Below are 18,165 nucleotides of genomic sequence, written 5' to 3'. Positions count from 1 at the left end.
TTTACACTGCAGACTGAAGGGTGGCTGCGTTGAACCGCGTGAAGGAGTACTTACCCATTCAGAAAACTCTAGAGAAACACCCCCGTCTCACCGTGATTCATCACAGACAGCTACTACAAGCCCTTTCAGTTGAAATCTTAATCCATTTAATGCGCACTTTGCTACCAAGTAGTGTTTCAGTGCAGACTGCCAGCTTATAATGAAACACTGCTCCCAACTTCAGTATTATATCCACACACTTACAGCATCACAGAATAGTTTGAGTTGGAAAGGACCTTAAGATCATCTCATTCCAGTCCCCCTGCCATGGGCACAGGCACCTCTCAACCTTGACCATGTCACCCAAGGCTCTGTCTAAGTTGGCAATTAAAAGAACTGAAAGCAGACTTGGAAAGTAATTTTCCATTGTAAGCTTACGGAAGCTAACATTATTTTTAGTCCTGGTTTTCATGAGTCAAATGCTGTACTGAATACGGTATTTTGTTTTGCACAGACCTCATGCCACACTTACCCATAAGGATAATCTTATTCCTCTTCCAGACTTTAAGCTTCACAGATGACCTTTATCCTAAGCAGACTTAATTTCTACAAGCAAAGTACAACTGTTGTGGAAATTTTATGTATAGCTTAGTTTTGAGCAACTTTAACAAATTGCAGATCTCAACTCTAAAACTCGTATTAGTTTTCACCCTAAAGCACATTAGCAAGAATACCTGATGTCTAAAGTGGGGACTTGTAAAGACAGACATCGTTACTGTTGTTATACCCTTTAATTAGAACAATGCTACAACATTGTGGAGAGGGTTAAAAAAGAAAGCCTAGCTTGGAACCATGGAGAGGTGTAAAGCTCCCATTGTTACATGATCCACAGTGCAGCAGTATGGGTGCGTGCCCTCTCTTCTGGGGTTCACGTTTTGCACTAGTTTCCTCCACTCTACCAGCCAGCCAAAGGATCATTAATATTCTGAAAATAAGCTTATTGATAAGAAATTGATTTGTAAGGCCTGCTAGCACCACTCTACTGGTATTTAACTTCTCTAATCATTAAAGCATAGGAATAGGTGGGGGGGAATAGGGTTTATACAGTGGAAGGTTTATTTATGGATTGATAAATACAATTTCCAGTCTCACTGGGACAATAAGGCACAACCGTAGGTTACAACTATATAGCCAGAAAAGAGCAATACCTATTGTTAAGCAAATCACAAAGCCAAAATACACTTAACTTTTCAGTCTTTTCACATTGTTAATTCTTATTTTACATGACACTGTTATAGAACTATAATGTTCCTCTCTCATCCAGAGTAGAAGTTTTTAACGTACATTTTTTTCCTGGAATTGTGCTGCACTCTTCAAAACAATGAAGTGCAACATTTCACTTTTCTGTTCCTTAAAACAAATCAAAAACCCTTCAGACACTTGCATGCTATTCTTTAACACAAGTGATGGTTAAAGGAACTGAGAAAGAAGGAAATGCACATTTGAGAGTAGTTGGAGACTGGGAAGTATTTATAGAAATGTTAATACATGACATAGAGAAGCAGTTATAACACCAATTCTTCAACAAAGAAGCTCCCGGGTTTTTTGGTTTTATTAGAAGGCTCTCCCAGACTGTAGGATGCTTCAGGTGAACTGGATGAGATCATTTGCCAATACAGCCACAGAAAATTACGGAACTATTGAATCTTCAATGATCTTTACCACCTGAACTTTTAGCACTACATTATCAGCATTAAATCATCTTACACTTGCTAAGAGATTTATGTAGAAATAAATCCTAAAATATTTGGGATAAGACTATAATTTGGGAAAGAACATATATTATAATTTGGGAAAGAACAAATTACGTATTTATGAAAGCCAGAGCTCTCATAAATACAGCCTCTACCCTCAACACAAATCTAACACACCAGGACTTCCATACTGGAAAACGTAAATAATTATTTATAGGCCACCATGATTAAAAGAAAAAAACAAAATCAAAAAAAAAAAAAAAAAAAAAAAACAAACAAAAAAACCAACCCACTTCACACCATTTCCAGGGGCAATGACAGAGCTGCAAATCCAGATTTTGGCATGACTACTTTTCTTGCATTATGTACACTGGTAAACAAGTTTACACTTCCAGAGGCAAAACAACCCTGATGGGAGGAGGGATCCTAGAGCAAAGTAACCTGGAGAGGTTACTTCATGGTCCAGTGGCTGTCAAGGACAAAACCAAGTTTCTGCATGTGCTACTGGAACAATTTAAGCAACTTAGTGCAGAATTCCTATTCTTTTTGAGGACATCACAGCCTGTCTCTGCCACAGATTCTCCTATTGTCCCTGTGAATTCATCCTTCAAAGAATAAAATCTATTCACAGCACTTTAAAGTACACTAGGCTACCATCATGCATTCAATGCTAGTTGTACAATGAAGCCATAGAAATTGAGAAGTCCTCAAGTAAAAGACAGACTTGGAAGAAACAAATCTGCATGTAAAGAGCCAAATGGGAAGGGGGGGGGGGGGACGACAGGCAGGAAAGGCAGTTGTAATGCGGTATTGCTACTGGAAGCAAAAAGTGAATTGTTATCACTGCACCTAGGATTCGAGTAGATGCTTGTCTCCAAAATGTTTCAGAGGGCATTTCTGTGGCATGTTCCCATTTTCCATTCTGATTCAGAGCTCAGAAGAAGCAGTTTGTAGATTAAACAGCAGTACATAAGGAGAGGCATTTTTGCTGAAACAGTAGTGCAGGAGGAGGCAAGGGAGAAAGGATTTTAAAAAAAATTTGAAGGAAAATATTAAAAAAATGCTCCTTTCCAAGTTGCATGGCAGCCATTTCCCTTTGTTCCTGATGCACAGGGAATGTTCACATTGGTAGAACAAATCAGGGAGGGGTTGGAGATGTAGTGTATATGCACCAGTAGCAACGCTCTGGGTGAAGGTGCTAAGGAGAAAATGAAGTTCTACTTATACAGTAGGGGTAGAAAGGAACAGGCTCTCCATCCATCAGTGAAGAAATCGAATGCTCATTTTCTGCTCTACATCCACTTTCTCCAAAACCTGCAATAAAAGTCAGAAACAGCTACTTAAGTTACTGTACATACTTCTCTCCTACAAGGTTTCTTACCCTAGCGTAGAGGAAGTGGGCAGGAACGTGGGATGTCTTCAATTTGGCATGCTAGTCTTTCATCTACAGACTGCTGTTTTTCATTCTGGACTAAGGTCATTCCAAGGAAAGAAACTTCAGCCATTAAAGCTGGACAAAGGCTGTCAACCACCACATAACTAATGCAGTTTCAGTCTGCCAAAAGCCCAGGAAGGCTTGGATTCCCAAAATTAGATTGTGTGGGAATGCACAGGCAGGAAACAGAAGGAAGAATGGAGCAGAGAAAGGGGCATGAGCAGTCAATGAACAGCTAAAGTCAAGAGCACAGCATCACTAACACAGATAATTGTAAAACTGACAACTTCATTTTCTGAATTGCTATTAACACAGAGGTACAGAGACAGCCTGCTCCAGGCTGTTTCAGGCATTAGACTTCACTGTTCCAAGATTAGAGTAACTTAAATTTGAAAAGTCCTATTGAGGTTTTTTAATCCAACTCCCTCAACTCTTACATAAAGCAGACCCAGCTAGATCAGGCTGCTTTGGGCCTTGTTCAGTTAAGTTTCTCCAGGAAGGAGGTTCTACATTTTCAGCAGCTATGATGATCATCCCCTCTTAGTAAAGTCTTCCTCATAGCTAACCAGAATTTCCTATGTTCCAACTTGTTTCTGTTGCCTCTTCTCCACCTACAAGATAAGTCTGGTTCCTCTTGTCAATGCCATCCCATTAGGTAGTTGAATTGTTCTGCTATAGGACAGCTTTCTCCACTGACTATATAATAGCTCCTTACTATTACCTACTTCTGACTAACAAAAGATGTAATTCAAAGGACTAGAGCTAGGAACTTGAATGCTAGTATTAGTTGTTTTGCTAACAGATAAAAATCTACAAGTGAAAACTGATCAGCACAAGTAGAGCAGAACAACTGTGTTGTAACTGTGATAGTCAGGCTACTTCTGTAGAAAGAAGTGGTTGCAAAAAGCGAGAATTCTGCAGTATATTCAGTGCCATAGCTTGCAAGAGCTACAGCATATGTTTCTTTATGTAAGAGCATGAAGAAACATATGGACTAATTATTAGTATCCTGACAATAAAAAAAAAAAAAAAAAGGGTCCTGATGAAGATAGGAAGAAAAAGAGCTAGCAGAAAGCTTGCTTTGCCCAAATTCAGGCAGGACTATTTGAATAACTTCCTTTCAATTTCCATTTGCATTTAAGTCTGAATGACTTGCCCATTACTGAGCAGTTTCCTTTAGTCATTAACAATGTAGTCTACCAACCTTTACAAACTCTGCAAAGGAGATGGCACTATCTCCATCTTGATCTGCTTCCTGGATTGTCCTGTCAGCAATGCTGCCCAGCTGCTCATCTGAAATATTTACACCAACCATCATCCGTAATACCTGAAACATACAGAAGTCCCCAGATTACTAATTTTTTTAATGCAAATAAAATAACCATTATTGATATAGGAACAGAAGTATTCTTAGGGCTATTTCTCTTGTGTACCCTGTCAAAGTAACACCCTACAAGAACAGCCCTGGAGGATTTTCATGGAAGTCATTTCTAGATAGACTTCTATTTGTCCTCTGTACATCACTGCTTTCAGGAAAGACAGTTTCCTTTTGTAGCCACCTTCGACAAAGACTCCTCCCTTTTCACAAGACAGCAGATGAGGTAGAGTACGAGAAAGCTTTTGGAACTAGGAATGAGGACATTTTGTTCCAATGCTTTTGTCCATATTTTTCCCCACAAAACATACCAACATTTAATCAAGTATCTGCTGTTTGAGATACTTGCCTACAGGAAGCTTTTAAGTATCAAACAATAACTGCTGTTATTCTTTACAATTAGTATTTCCTGCACAGACAGAGGGCAGTTTCAGTCAAAAGCAAATCCTTGTCCTACAGCAGGAACCACAAATTGCCATGTCTACTTCCCAGGATTAGTAGCATGTAATTACTCCTAGCTGAAGCCTAGTTTCATGTATATATGCAGCACTGATGAACTTCGATTACCTTTGCTGCAATTTCAAGAAGTTTTATTCTCTTGAGAGGATGCACAGAGGATCAGCAAAACAACCTAATCCACCTCAGTGACTATCCCTGTGAAGTCCTGTTAGATTACAAGGTAGTTCTTAAGGGGCTTAGTGTATTTGTTGGATATTAAGGTATCATTTCCAATAGGATCTGCTTAGCCTAACACTCTGGTTTAAATGTGAGTCTAGCATTCCCAGTCTGAAAGAACAGCGTAGGCTACCAAATGAGATTAATTGCTTATCTCTGGTTTAAAGCTTGAGATATGGTATGAGACTTTAGTCACCAAATTCCTTCAGGAGTTCTTTTGAGAAGACTGTTGTAACTCCACAGGCATTTAGAATGAAGTGAGTAGTCATACAGAAGGTCAGGATGGAGTCATTCAAAGCAGCCCTGTGCTATTTACCTGAAGAAGCTCATCCCTGGAAATCTTGTCATCTTTATCTAGATCATATAACCGAAAAGCAACTACAGGGAAGAAAAGAATGAGCAGTTTAATTCAAATGCTATTATTTTTCTTGTAACAATATATTTTTATATATATATATAAAAGTGCTCCCAAGTTATTTTAAGACAATTAGCTTAGCATTTCAATTCCCCATAAAAATTCATTTTCAGTTCCATAAAAGTGTTATTACTGCATTCAAGAATAAAATTACTGCCAAGAAGTGAAAAATCTTAGTGAAGTGCTCAGTAAGAGTACTTTCAGAAGCACTCTGCTTGCAGAGGTATTTCTTCAAAGCCCCAAGTCATGGAAGTATAATTACCACTAAGATACCTTCAGTACTTCAGCCTCAGAGCGAACCATTTTTACATTACCATTAATTCTCTTTGACTATATTCTGCATGAGATAAGACAGAAATTTTAAGTGCTCTGAGGCCTGTTGCCAACTTTGATTAGTGAGCAAGAGCAGTCTGATCATATACTGTAGGCAGTCATCCAAACACTCAAGAAATTACTCAGCTGAAGGTACGGAAAAAGCCTTGAATTATATGGAAGACTGGAGAAAATGGCAGAAAAGACCATGTACAGGATGGTGCTTCTAAATCTCTAATAGCTCTGCATGCAAGCCATTTAATCATGTTAAAACTTAAACAGGGAAAGTTTAGATTGGGTATAAGGAAGAATTTCTTTTCTGGTGAGGCACTGGAATGGGTTGCTCAGGGAAGTTGTGAATGCTCCATCCCTGGCAGTGTTCAAGGCCAGGTTGGACAGAGCCTTGGGTGACATGGTTTAGTGGGAGGTGTCCCTGCCCATGGCAGGGGGGTTGGAACTAGATGATCTTAAGGTCCTTTCCAACCCTAACTATTCTGTAATTCTATATCCTTCCACAGCAAACAGCTGTACAGAAGACCCCAAGCCCTTTACTCCCTTCACAGAAAAAGGGAAAAATAATTGCTCCTATAGGAAGGTTCACATTTCTTACAGTGGAGCTTGTTACTTCGGCTGTTCAGTGGTTCTGGTCCATTCTGGTCTTTGCTCTTTTCATTATCTTCTATAGGTCGAAAGTGAGCTAGTGTCCTCATGAATCCACGGAAATTCACCTGGTCCTCTCTGCATAAGCATTATAGCAGGTAAGTTTTAGCATAGCTTATATGGGTTCTATATTTCAGTAGAGTATGAATGTCTAAAGCATCAAGACCATGCAGACTCTTCCACCCCTCCAGTGTTTGACTGCCTATGCTCAAACCCAGCTCTGATACAGTGCAGTTCCAACCTGGGATCACGCTGTTATGAAGTATGATGTATAAAAAAAAGAAGCTGTGAGAAGTCTTGTTGAGGACTCCCCAGTCCCTGTCTGCAAGCTCTGTTTAAGCTCAAGCCCTCACCTTTGGACCTTGCCTGAACTATCCTGCAGTTGTGCCCAAGTCTGGCAGTATATCTTACTGATCTGAACCCCAGTCAACTTGTCTGGCAACCACTGGACTGTTGGCCAACCTGACAAGTCTCTGGAGCCGCTCTGCTTTTCTTGTTCAGGTGCTGTGCCCTTTGTCATTAAGTACATTGCCCCTGCCAACTTTATTGTCACACTTGGCTCATGTTTGTGGGGTAGCCATTGCTCACTGCTCTGACAAACAGTTCTCTAACACTGTGGGAACCAGCTATCTAACTACTTTCCATGACTCCTGCTTTCTATTCAGGAAAGTCTGCCTGGTATTAGCTTATATTATGACTTGATTAGTCACCCCAATCTTCATGAATCAGTAATGGCAAATGTGTTCAAGAACAGGAGCAGATTGCATAGAACAATCTAGAGAGGTAAAACAGAGAGAGAGAGAGTACTGCAAATTTGATAATCTCTTTGGATTTGTGTTAGAAGTGCCATAAGCTAGGCCTTAAATGTTATCAAAAACTGAAAACAAAAAAGCTGATCTAATAACAAGGGTATACCTAGAGGCTAAAAGGTGAAAAGTGAAACTGAATAGCAATTGCAATACTACTTAGCATAAAATAGCATTGCTATAAATCTGCTTTAAGAACCAAAGTAAATACATGCCCCATACTTGCTTTTTAAGTGTTTAGCAGCACAGCAAGAGCAGAAAACTGACATGAAACCTGAGTTTGTCATCTAACAAAGCACACAGAAGACTTGTAAGGTTGGTGTTTCTCATTACAGAATACAAACATGCTGAGGAAACAATATACCAACACGCATTTCATTACAAGTTTGAGGTGTTCAATTATTAGTAAATGCAAAATCTGTGCTTTAATTTATCAGCATTTCAGTCCCATTGGAACTTCTGATGAACTACACATTTTGTGCCTAGTCTGTTAGAACTCACCCTTCTGGAAAGAAGGCATTGATAATTCTGTCTCCCAGTGGATTGATAGCAAGCTCTGGAATTCGCTGGAAGTCTTCCCGGCTGAGTAAAACAAGAAACACAAGATGACTGCGTTAAGTTGAAGTCAGAGGAGAAAAAGTTACTTGAAGAGAATTCATAGTAAAACATCCACTGGGCTCTATTGTCACAGCCAGACACTTGGTGGGTTTTAAGGTGTAACTCTTTAAATCTCATTTTCTCTACAACTAATGGCACAAAAGACAACGTCGAGGCTGTATTACATTACAGACCACCAGTGCTCATTTACCACATTAACAGTGCTTCTCAGATGTTATTTGTGCTAGAAAACTTCCTTGTAAGATGCCAACTAGTTTGCAACATAAAGCTTCTGAAATGGCTTTGAAGGAAAATATGGCTTCAAAATGAAAATAATATATATTTTAGTAAGTATTTTGGTACCGATTCATTTGAGTTTGCATTGTCCAGACTGCCCTAGTCCAGAGCCTGGGACAATACCATACTCCTCCAAACATACCACAGGTGATTTGCATATTCTAATAGAAATTCTCATTTATGCACAACTTTATACCTTATTATAAGTGCCAAATTTCAGATTTTAGATTCAACCAAGCAGCACTCCTATTTTAAAGCAGAAAATTTAGACTTTGACAGGGGCCTGTACACCAGATGTAACTTCACCAGTACACTGCAAATACTCAATACTTTTGCCAGCCATTCCCTTCTCTGCTCACGATTGTATGTAGACAGTACAGTATAAGCACAGCTATGCTTACATTCTTATAGCTTCTTCTGATCTGGATGTTGTTAGGAGCTGTATTGATATCAACACATTTTAGATCACTGTGACATGAACACAGGGTTCATTCTATTCCTAGAACTGCACTGATTTTTCTTTTCTTTCAAACTAATAGAAAGTCACTGGCAGGAAAGTGAGACAACGTTGATGTGACCAAAACAGATGCACCAAGTGTGTCTTAGTGAATACTGTGGTCAACATGTTTGGGTCCTCCCCCCACCCCGCCTTGTCTTTTCTGTGACAGAGTGCACCAATTTATCAGTCAGTACAAGGTGTACTCCATAATAATTTATATTTTTAATTTCAAACATAACAGCAATTGGGGTGAGCCTAAAAAATAACCCAAACAATTCTGTCTGGATGTGTAACTTGACATTTCCTGCCCAATCTCCTGAAATATCAGCAATTGCCTTCAAGTCAAATACGGTTCCGCTGGTTTTGAAGTTTGGGTCAAAGTCTCAAACTTTGTTACTAAATGTCTGCTACTTTTGAAAACAAATGAATTGGCAACAAGATTTGATTCATGATGTCATTACACCAAAAAAACTGGCAAAGTGAACACAAAGAGGTTTTGCTATTACTTTTAAGTATACTGGCCTTTTGTAATGCTGTCATTTTAAAACACAGGGGAAAAGAAGGAACTGGCAAACCTGATTACTAGTCTGGGCTGGGAAAGGCAAAGAAGCAAAATGTTCTAGTTTTAAATGCATTCTAAAGCACACCTTGCACCCGGTCACACCACAGTGCTGCTGGGAGTCCCAATTATATTAAATCTGTTTGCAACATGGGTAAACTGTTTGACCTCTTAACAGAGCGACCTGACTGTGTGTCTATGCTATTTAAGCAAACTTCTGCTCTGGCCAGGTCTGAATTATGTGTAATAGGCAAAGTTACCATCAGTATAACATGATCAACTTGTTACCAGCCCCTTCAGGACTGCTGCATTTTAAGCTATAATTGAAAGGCAAAGTATGCATTAGCCATTTAGGCAGAAGATGCAGTGATGTGGAAAGCCTGTGTCCTAGTAACAATATTTTACCAACAGGAGCTCAGCATCAATGCTAACATTTACAAGCTAAAAGCAGCAGCTGCCCTCTCTGTCATTTAAAGCAAACTCCTAATGCTTCAGAATTTTTTACTTGAATATCACTACTTTTTGATATACAGCCTCAATTTACACTTGGCATTTCAGCCTCCAGTTATTCTGCTTTCTAACAGGAGATTAACAATTAACCACAACCAATTCCCCAGGTTTCAAATCTATTTGTCTTGTCATTATCAGGATTGCAGTAGACCATTTTTGCTTATTAAGAGCACATTACTGAGCAAGTGTTGTAATTGGAATAGCTGTAACAGCCATAAAAGTAAATGAATGCATGAGGCAAGTTATTCTGCACTTTATAAACTAAGGATTCCTGCAGTCATTAGGGACCGACTTCACCTGGCTGAGGCTGGAGCTTACAGGAAATGAGATGCCCTCTATTTCTTCCGCATTCACGTGCCATAGAAACAAGGCTCTTCTAAAATACCTTTCCAGGAATCTGGCTTCTATTAAATCCTTGCCTAAATGTAACATGCAGAGCAACCTTTAACTACATGCTATCATTATGAAGGCAAACCACTTATATATACATGTCAGTGCATTCATATTTAGACATACTTTGCAGTAAGGAATTTGTACATTCTAAAACAGGCAAGTATTTCTAAGCATGACTATATCCTCCAAAGCACACAGCAGATCCCTACTGTAAAGGTGGCTCTGCCTTACCCCAAAGGCTGCAAGAAACCTACTAGACTCTTATTCCAGTATTTCTGGTTGTTCACCCTTTTTACTTCTAAATAGTAGCAGAGTACTGTTCCCTCAAAAGGGATGAGAAGGGTAGGGCTACCTAGAGCTAAGGGAAAGTAAAGCAATGGAAAGAAAACAAACCATATGCAAAATAGAAGTGCTAGAGGAAAGGAATGGAAGTACACACTGTTCCAGTACCCTAACATTTTATGATCCAAACCCCTTCTTCAGAACAGTGGTACACATTTAAAGATTTATTTCATGCCATAAAGAACCGCCTACCACTTCATTTCCTGATCAGTCACATGAGTGACTTCTGTCATGTCTGATCTGTAAGTCATCCCTACGGAAACAGTTGTTCTTGCTCACAGGAAACAAACAGAAGACATGCCTTCCAAACTGTTTGCTGCTAGTAAGCAAGTGGTAACTTCATCTCACTTGCCTCAGAGTAGTGCATTCTCTTTGATCAGCGTTTCAGAAACTAACATTTACAATCTTCCAAGCTACAGTTCTTACTCTACCCTCATTGTTTTTTTTTCAGGAAGTAGTTTTCTATTACTTAATGGTTTCCACATATTGTGGGTGCTGGGGCAGGTTTCAAAACTTGAATGCCACTGTCAGGCACGTTTGGGAACAGGCTATGCTGGGAGGCCAAGACTGCAAGTTAAGGTATCACAATTTGCACAGTTACTGGGATTTTCCAAACAAACTTCATTTCCTTTCCCAAGTACCACGTGATTATCAACAATAGAAGTCCAGCTTCTCATCCATAACACTATGAAACTAAGCATTGTGCAACAGACATTCACAGCATATTTAATTAATTACTCCTCTTACGTAAACCGAGTACAATCACTTTGAAGTTTACACAAACTTTATAGGCTCAATAGGCGAGTTTAAAGTTGGAGACGAGAGTTTAGGAATAATGTGTGCTAGGTTCAAACTGTACTAGACTAGTGTTCAGCTATCATCAGTGAAGACTAAACCCACATACAAAGTTTGAAGAGGCTGTTAGTGCTCTTTTTCAAGTAATATAATAGTGGGACGTAAATAGTATTAACCTTACCTACAGTATCATCAGCTGATCTGTATGTCACAATTGCCAATTAGCCAATGCTACAGTTTCCGTGATACATTGGCTTTGGTGACAGAATGGGCTTAAGGAGTTCCTGCCCATCCCACCCCAACTGTTTCCACACCCACAATCGACTCTGTCATCCCTTCAGCTATGCAGTCCAGACATTTACAGCACAGCCACAGTTCCAGTCACTGGAGCCAGCCAGCTTAAAAATACTTAAAAAGCACTACACAAGCCAAAAGGGAGATAAAGTATTTTTAACCAGAAATACTCAGTAGTCCTGTTTACAGCACAATTCCACAACCAGTTATTTAAATGTTAAGTGAGAAGTTAGCAATTTGTGGCACCAGAAGGAGCTGCGCATTTCCTTCAGGAAAGGAAATTACAGTAAGTCAGTAGTCCTGCCAAAACCAGTGTATCTTACAACTTGTTACCTTCACTTGCTAAGCAGTGATTGTCGCTTTACACATAGCTTTTATAGGTTTATAGTGCATCCTACAATCACATTCAAAACCCCAGGCAACCCCTGAATCTATGTTTACTGGTTTAAGACTGGAATAGAGTTGCTATGAAAGAAATTATCTCTATTCCAGCCAGACCTCATATTAAAGTCCCTTTCCCCTTCCTACTCTCTCCTGTGTTCTCTCCAGCTTCCCTGTGCACTGGTTCTGCAGTATTTTTGGCAAGTTTTCAATGCTGTAGGTTAGTTTCCAAAGATAAGCCTTGAATACCACCATCAACATAGAAAAGCAACAGACTTCCAGAGGCAGTATGGTCTTAGAACAACTATCTTGGCTGCAAAATTGCTCACTGGTGCAATCACTGACAGCTCTAATTTCTCATGTTTCCATAGTACTACGCAATTCATAGGCAACATCACAGGAGAAGACTAATAAGCAATTTAATACAATCAGAATTCATAATTAGTTCATTAAATAAAGAGCAAGGCAATATCAACACACAGTACAATAACCAGAGTGGAAAAGGCTACAGAACAAAGGCCACAGGTAGAGATGTATTTTAACAGGCAGTCATCCCACTAGTTTACCCTTCAGTTGAGAATATTCTTTCCAGTAGAGTCAGTCCAAAGTGAAAAATGTTTTGCAGAAAAAGTTGAAGCCTCATCTTTATTTAGTTGATTAAGCTGTAAGAAACCAGTCCACTTCTGTAGTTTTCAAATTGTACACAGAAGACAAATACTTCAAAGGCCTTGGAATATCCTGCACTACTGTTTTAAAGAACAAAACATCTATTTGCTTATTCACAGTGACTCGGTCCCAGCTCCAGCTCTTTTTATTCTTGAGCATACTAATAGACATGGGTGTTTAACAAGAGGTGTAAAGTTAACAACAGTAAATGGCTTGCAGATCAAAGTAGTGTTAAAGGACACTGGGTATCCGAAACAATTTAAGAGCCCATGCTCCCAAAAATATAAATGATCTTTTTATATGAAAGCCAGGATGAAGATGACATAGTGGAATCATTCTTGTAATAATTATTAGAAGCAACATATAAAGAAAGGTAAGAAATAACGATCTAAAATGCGGTTTAACATTTCTGAACATTTGTTGCAATTCCTTGAATGCCAAATCTGACTTTTCTTGTATTAACTGCTACAAACTTTCAGCACTACGGCAAAGACAATTGGTATTTAGAGCACCTAAATTCAACAACGGGATTTCTCTTGACCTTTCATAAAAGAGAACAAATGTGAACATCCATGTAGACAGTAGGCATGAAAGAATCTGTTATAATAGCCTCACTGATTCACTCTACGAGGAAAACATGCAGGCATCCTGCAATGGCAAAGCCACCATTACAGATATGTAATATGTCAGTGCAAGGACAGCTGAATTGGTAGATACCCACCTAAGAGTGCCATTTTCTCCTTTGTCAAGGCTGGTGAAGCGACTGTACAAGCGCGTGATTTGACTGTGGGAGACTGAAGGAGAAAAAAAAAAAAAAGAAAGAAATACAAATTAGCATGGCAATGATTCCTCATCAGAACCATTCCTCAATCAGATCTCATTACACTGAGCTACTGTTGCCAGAAGCTGCATTCAAAAACAGATCACACAAAACAAGTTCTATTGGAAGCACATTGCAATCAGCAGTGACTTTATGAGCTGTAAATTGCATCTTAGTATTCAAAAATCCACAAATGAGCCTAAAAAATTTGTCTAACTTTGCCTTCTACCCATTCATATTTTTGGTCTCCAACATCCCTTGGTTATCTGAGTCAGTAATGGCAACTACTGATTACAAAAAAGAAAAGGTGTTTGAGTCACAGTTCCACTCTGTTTCCCTTAATTCTTCTACAGCTAGAAATAATATGGACACAGCCTCCACTAAAGGACACTGCAGGCCTCTGCTGTAGTATCTTTCCTTCTCTCACTTATCTCTGCTCCTGTTGTCTTATTTCTACTCCTGTTGTCTTTTTCCACCTAAAGATGGAAAGTGTACTCTGTCTCCCTGCATCTAGTGAATGGACAGAGAGATTGTACACCTGATCATTCTTCCTCTTTGACTGGACTGCCTGAATTTAAGCAGTTTGCTCATTTGGGGGTTCACTAAAGTAATTTCCAAGCTTCTAGGACTTTGAGTTAAAAATTAAAAAGCCTGTTTCTAAACAAGTTTGAGAAGGGGTTAGGACACAAAGAAAGCAGAAAGTAATTGCAGACCTAAGTTTGCAATTTGAACACAAATTTCAAAGCCAGTATTAAATTTAGCTTGATGCTGTCAACATTACCAAGATATTAGACAACCCAAGATGCAAGATATCTTGGATCATTAGATGATATCCCATGATGGGAGCAGGTTAAACCTATCTAGAACGTGAATTCCTTTAATGCTGAAAGAATGCCCTGCAGAAGATCTTGGCTTTTCAGAGCCTCTTTGGATGAAGTTAATAAATAAGACTGAAATGAATGTTAATGTTTACTCAGTGAAGATGTGATTTTTCAACAATGTTCAAGTAGCAGCTTGTGCCATTTGCAGATTCAGTTGTTTTAAAAGCCTTCACCAGCACATGTACAATACTTGGTAAAATTGCTTGGTAAAATTTATATGGGAACAGGTTGCACAGCAGTCGGTTGATCTGTGACAACTGAGGCATTTTATTAGGTTCTCTTCTTTCCCCCAGGTTTGTTCTTTTTCCAGTCTATTTATTTAGGTTCAGCTGTTCCCTCCTTTAGGGTGACCTGCCAGCAACTGTGTGAGGCTTATTTTTCCTCTTCCGTTGTCTCCTCTGCAACTTTCACTCTTTGCACAAGGTTGGGTAATTTGATCAGCTCCACCTAAGCCAACACTCCACAATTGCAAGTTAAGAAACACACTAAACAGCAGGCACCAGTATTGTAAAGACTTCTGCATTTCTGATTAAGTATTTTAGATATGATATGCCATAACAACTACTGATGGTGAAAACAGAATAGCCTGGAGTAAGAAGCCCTGTGCTCCCAACTTCTTCCTGGAAACAGAGGGTGATGAAAATTCTGCTTAGGTACCATTTCAAACTAATGTCAGCAACTCCATTTCTGTAACACCTCCATAACAGCTAGTATGTGATAAATAGTACGTAACTCTTGACAGAAGAAGAAATGCTTTTGTTTATCTCATACTAGACAAAAAGCACATCATCGCTATAAAGAAAGGAAGATGATTCAGATCCCCCACTGTATTCTTTCATGGCTTCCTTTTTGGCTCTCATCTCTCATGAAAGCTGCATCACTAGACACTTTTCAGAGCCTTCTCATACAAAATAAAGACTTTGTCATTCCCTGACGACCATCAGAGGAAAAAAAAAAAATCTGCAATTTATGACAGCTTCTTAAAATCAAAGCTTAAGGCTCAAAGATAACTGAAACACTATTTTACCTGTACTGCTACCCCACCAAGGTCCCTTCTACTCAACCAAATTGGTTAAGTGTTCTGTTCAGTACTTAATACTTACCCCAGATGAACTGATGGACTCATGTTTCATAGTAAGGAGGCCAAAAAAAAGTAACCCTTAGGAACAGCATGGGTTCAGGATGGACATGTACTGCCAGTTTGTTTCATATGTAAGAGGTTCCTTTCTCAAACTCACTAGTAGGTAACGTATCATCAGCATCAAGTTTCTAACAAACCACAGGATATTCCAGTCAATAACACTAACTTGGCATTCTCCCCATGAACTTTGCTCCAGATAAGCCAGCATCCTGGGGTTTTCCCCCTACCTTGTACCTTGCATAAATATTTGCACCCATGTGAAGTGTATAACAGTGCTAAGAGCTTGGTGGAATTTTCCATCTACCTAGAGAAGTATAAGAGGCAGAGGAAAATCACATTCTTAAACTCTGGTTACAGGCTGGGGGAAAAAATAAAATACATATTTGATAAGGTTAGAGACAACAAGCATGACTCAGGTTAGCAATGCTTGATTAACAAAGTGATCTGACTTACAAAATGGAGTAATACAAAATACAGGCCACAAAGCTGAAGCCCAACTCATCACAGTGTTAAGCTCCCCACTTTGACGACATGAGAGGCCAACTAGAGCTGAGTTGTTTTATTGCTTAGAATGCCTATACAGCCATCTCAGTGGTATTTATTTAACTACCATGCAAGTAAAACTCTAGGAATGAAACACCACTGACAATGAATCAACTATGGGCACAAGGCAAAGAGTGAAGCCTTTTGGAAGAACATTCCAGATGTGGGGGTTGGTTCTTAAAGCATATTTCTAAATAAGGGGATGCTACCTTTATGATTAAAAAATAAAAACACTCACAACCACCAAACAGTAAGTTCTTGCTGGATAAGCACACTTGGATATTACTACTTGTTTATCACAGCCTTCCTGGAGAAGGTTCTCTTGACAGATGGAAAAAGGCTCATGGAAGCTATGTTAACTCGCTCAGCTATCCATTACGTTAGCCAGTACTGTCTTCATTTTCTTCCACTCCTTTTCTGTAGCCACTTGTTTTCCTGACACAAATAAACTATCACCTAAAAGGAATACATAACGCCATTTCTGTTTGAAAGAAAACTGAAGGAGATATTTTCATGTAGCAGGAACAGATCAACAAGCACAAGCAGGAAAAAGGTTTCATCTAGGAAGACCTTATTTACCTGAGAGGGGAGGGACACAGCAGAACTATACATATGATTTACTACCTCCCCTCTCCCCCCAGTTAGAAGGACACCCTCCATTTATTATCATTCAGTCTTTGCTAATACTCAGACAGGCAACCATTCTATCGGCCAAATTAACAACACTGATTTTCTAAGGTACTTCATATTTACTGAGAACAACTCGATCAGAAACTACAAGGTAAAGCAGCTATACACTGCAATCCTGATTCAATCATGCTCTCCCAGTTGTTGACTCCCACAGGGATTCTCACTTCTTTTAGTTAAGTACACACAACTTTCACAAGTTGCGTTACCTCCTTTATGCTTTAAATGTCACTCAGCATTCATTCTGAATACCCTTAAGGTAACTTTCGTGACAACCTATGCAACAAATAGCATTTGGAAAAAAAGCACTATATTATGAGACCCTTCTCAGGCTAAAAGCAGCTGCTGGAGAGAAACTCCAGCACCAGAAACTGAGAACTCTTCAAAACCCCAACGAGTTATCTCTGACCGAACGCAATACTGCGGACACCAGGAGCACCTCTTCTCTCCCTCCCCACCCGGATCTCGCTGCCGTTGAACAACCGGTCACACAGCGATGGCTCCCTCTCCCCTACAGCTCCAAGCACATCTAGAACCCGAAGGGACTCGCAGATCCCGGCGGGCTGGGTGACAGCAGCTTTCGCGTTCTAGTGCGCCAAACAACACCAGCCTCCGCAGTTGGCCCTGCCGTGTCCAGCACAGCCGAGGAGCACCCTAAACGACAACAACAGTATTTACAGCTAACGGCCGCTGCCAACCCCGAGCGAGCGGCAGACCGGAGGAGCTGCCCTCCTGTCAGCCCCCGAGGGACGCTCCTACGCGGCGACCAGGCGAACCAAGAGCCGCTTCCCAGGTTGCCGCAGACCTCCACCACATGCCCGCCCGCAGCAGCAGAGAACAGCCAAGCACTGGTCCGGGGCCAGCCGGGACCAGGCACTGCCCAGCCGTGAACGCAGCGGCTGCGCTCGCCTTCCCCGCCGCGGAGCGCCAACCGCCCCGGGCAGGGCTCGGCGCGCAGCCGCGACGGGGCGGACAGACCGCTCCAGGTGCCCAGCCCCCACCGCACCTCCCGGCCCAGCACTCACAGCCCGTCTCCTTCTTGATCTCCTCGATCTCCTCGTCCCGCAGCAGCGTGGACGCCCGGGAACCCATCACCGCCGCAGGGTACGGGAAGGGCCGAGCTCCGCAGCGGGCAGAGTTACGTAGCCGAACGGGAACAGCGATACCACAGCCGCCCCACCCCGGGCCCCGCCGCTGCCGCCCAGCTGTACTGAGGCGGAAGGGCAGCCCGCACCGACTCTTATCGCCCCGCCCGCCGCGTCCAGCCGGGCCCAGCCCGGCCCGGCCCTCGCCGCCCGCCTCACCCCGCCCCTCTGCCGGCCGACGACGGGCACCCGCACGCACGCGCG

General features: G+C 40.8%; 1 protein-coding gene across 1 annotated transcript; it reads right to left on the bottom strand.

Moving 5' to 3' along the window:
• Positions 1-755: 755 nt before the first annotated feature.
• CHP1 (calcineurin like EF-hand protein 1) lies at positions 756-18,050 on the bottom strand. Its single transcript, XM_065683480.1, has 7 exons — positions 17,842-18,050; positions 13,466-13,538; positions 7,913-7,993; positions 6,556-6,683; positions 5,535-5,596; positions 4,373-4,495; positions 756-3,047 (listed from the first exon to the last, which is right to left on the bottom strand). Exons 1-7 carry the CDS (start codon positions 17,906-17,908, stop codon positions 2,994-2,996), a joined length of 588 nt encoding a protein of 195 aa, XP_065539552.1. The 5' UTR covers positions 17,909-18,050; the 3' UTR covers positions 756-2,993.
• Positions 18,051-18,165: the final 115 nt, after the last annotated feature.

The sequence above is a fragment of the Lathamus discolor genome, chromosome 6 (assembly GCF_037157495.1).
Source record: "Lathamus discolor isolate bLatDis1 chromosome 6, bLatDis1.hap1, whole genome shotgun sequence".
Lineage (NCBI taxonomy): Eukaryota > Metazoa > Chordata > Aves > Psittaciformes > Psittacidae > Lathamus > Lathamus discolor.
Note: the sequence above shows the minus strand (reverse complement) of the source record. Positions and strands in the feature narration are given on the sequence as shown.

Coding starts and splice junctions, on each gene's coding strand:
- CHP1 (XM_065683480.1), bottom strand. CDS start 17,908: ATGGGTTCCCGGGCGTCCACGCTGCTGCGGGACGAGGAGATCGAGGAG. Junction 4,496..5,534: donor CCAGGGATGAGCTTCTTCAG/GTAAATAGCACA, acceptor TGTATGTTTCAG/GTATTACGGATGATGGTTGG. Junction 3,048..4,372: donor CCTTTGCAGAGTTTGTAAAG/GTTGGTAGACTA, acceptor CTTTTATTGCAG/GTTTTGGAGAAAGTGGATGT.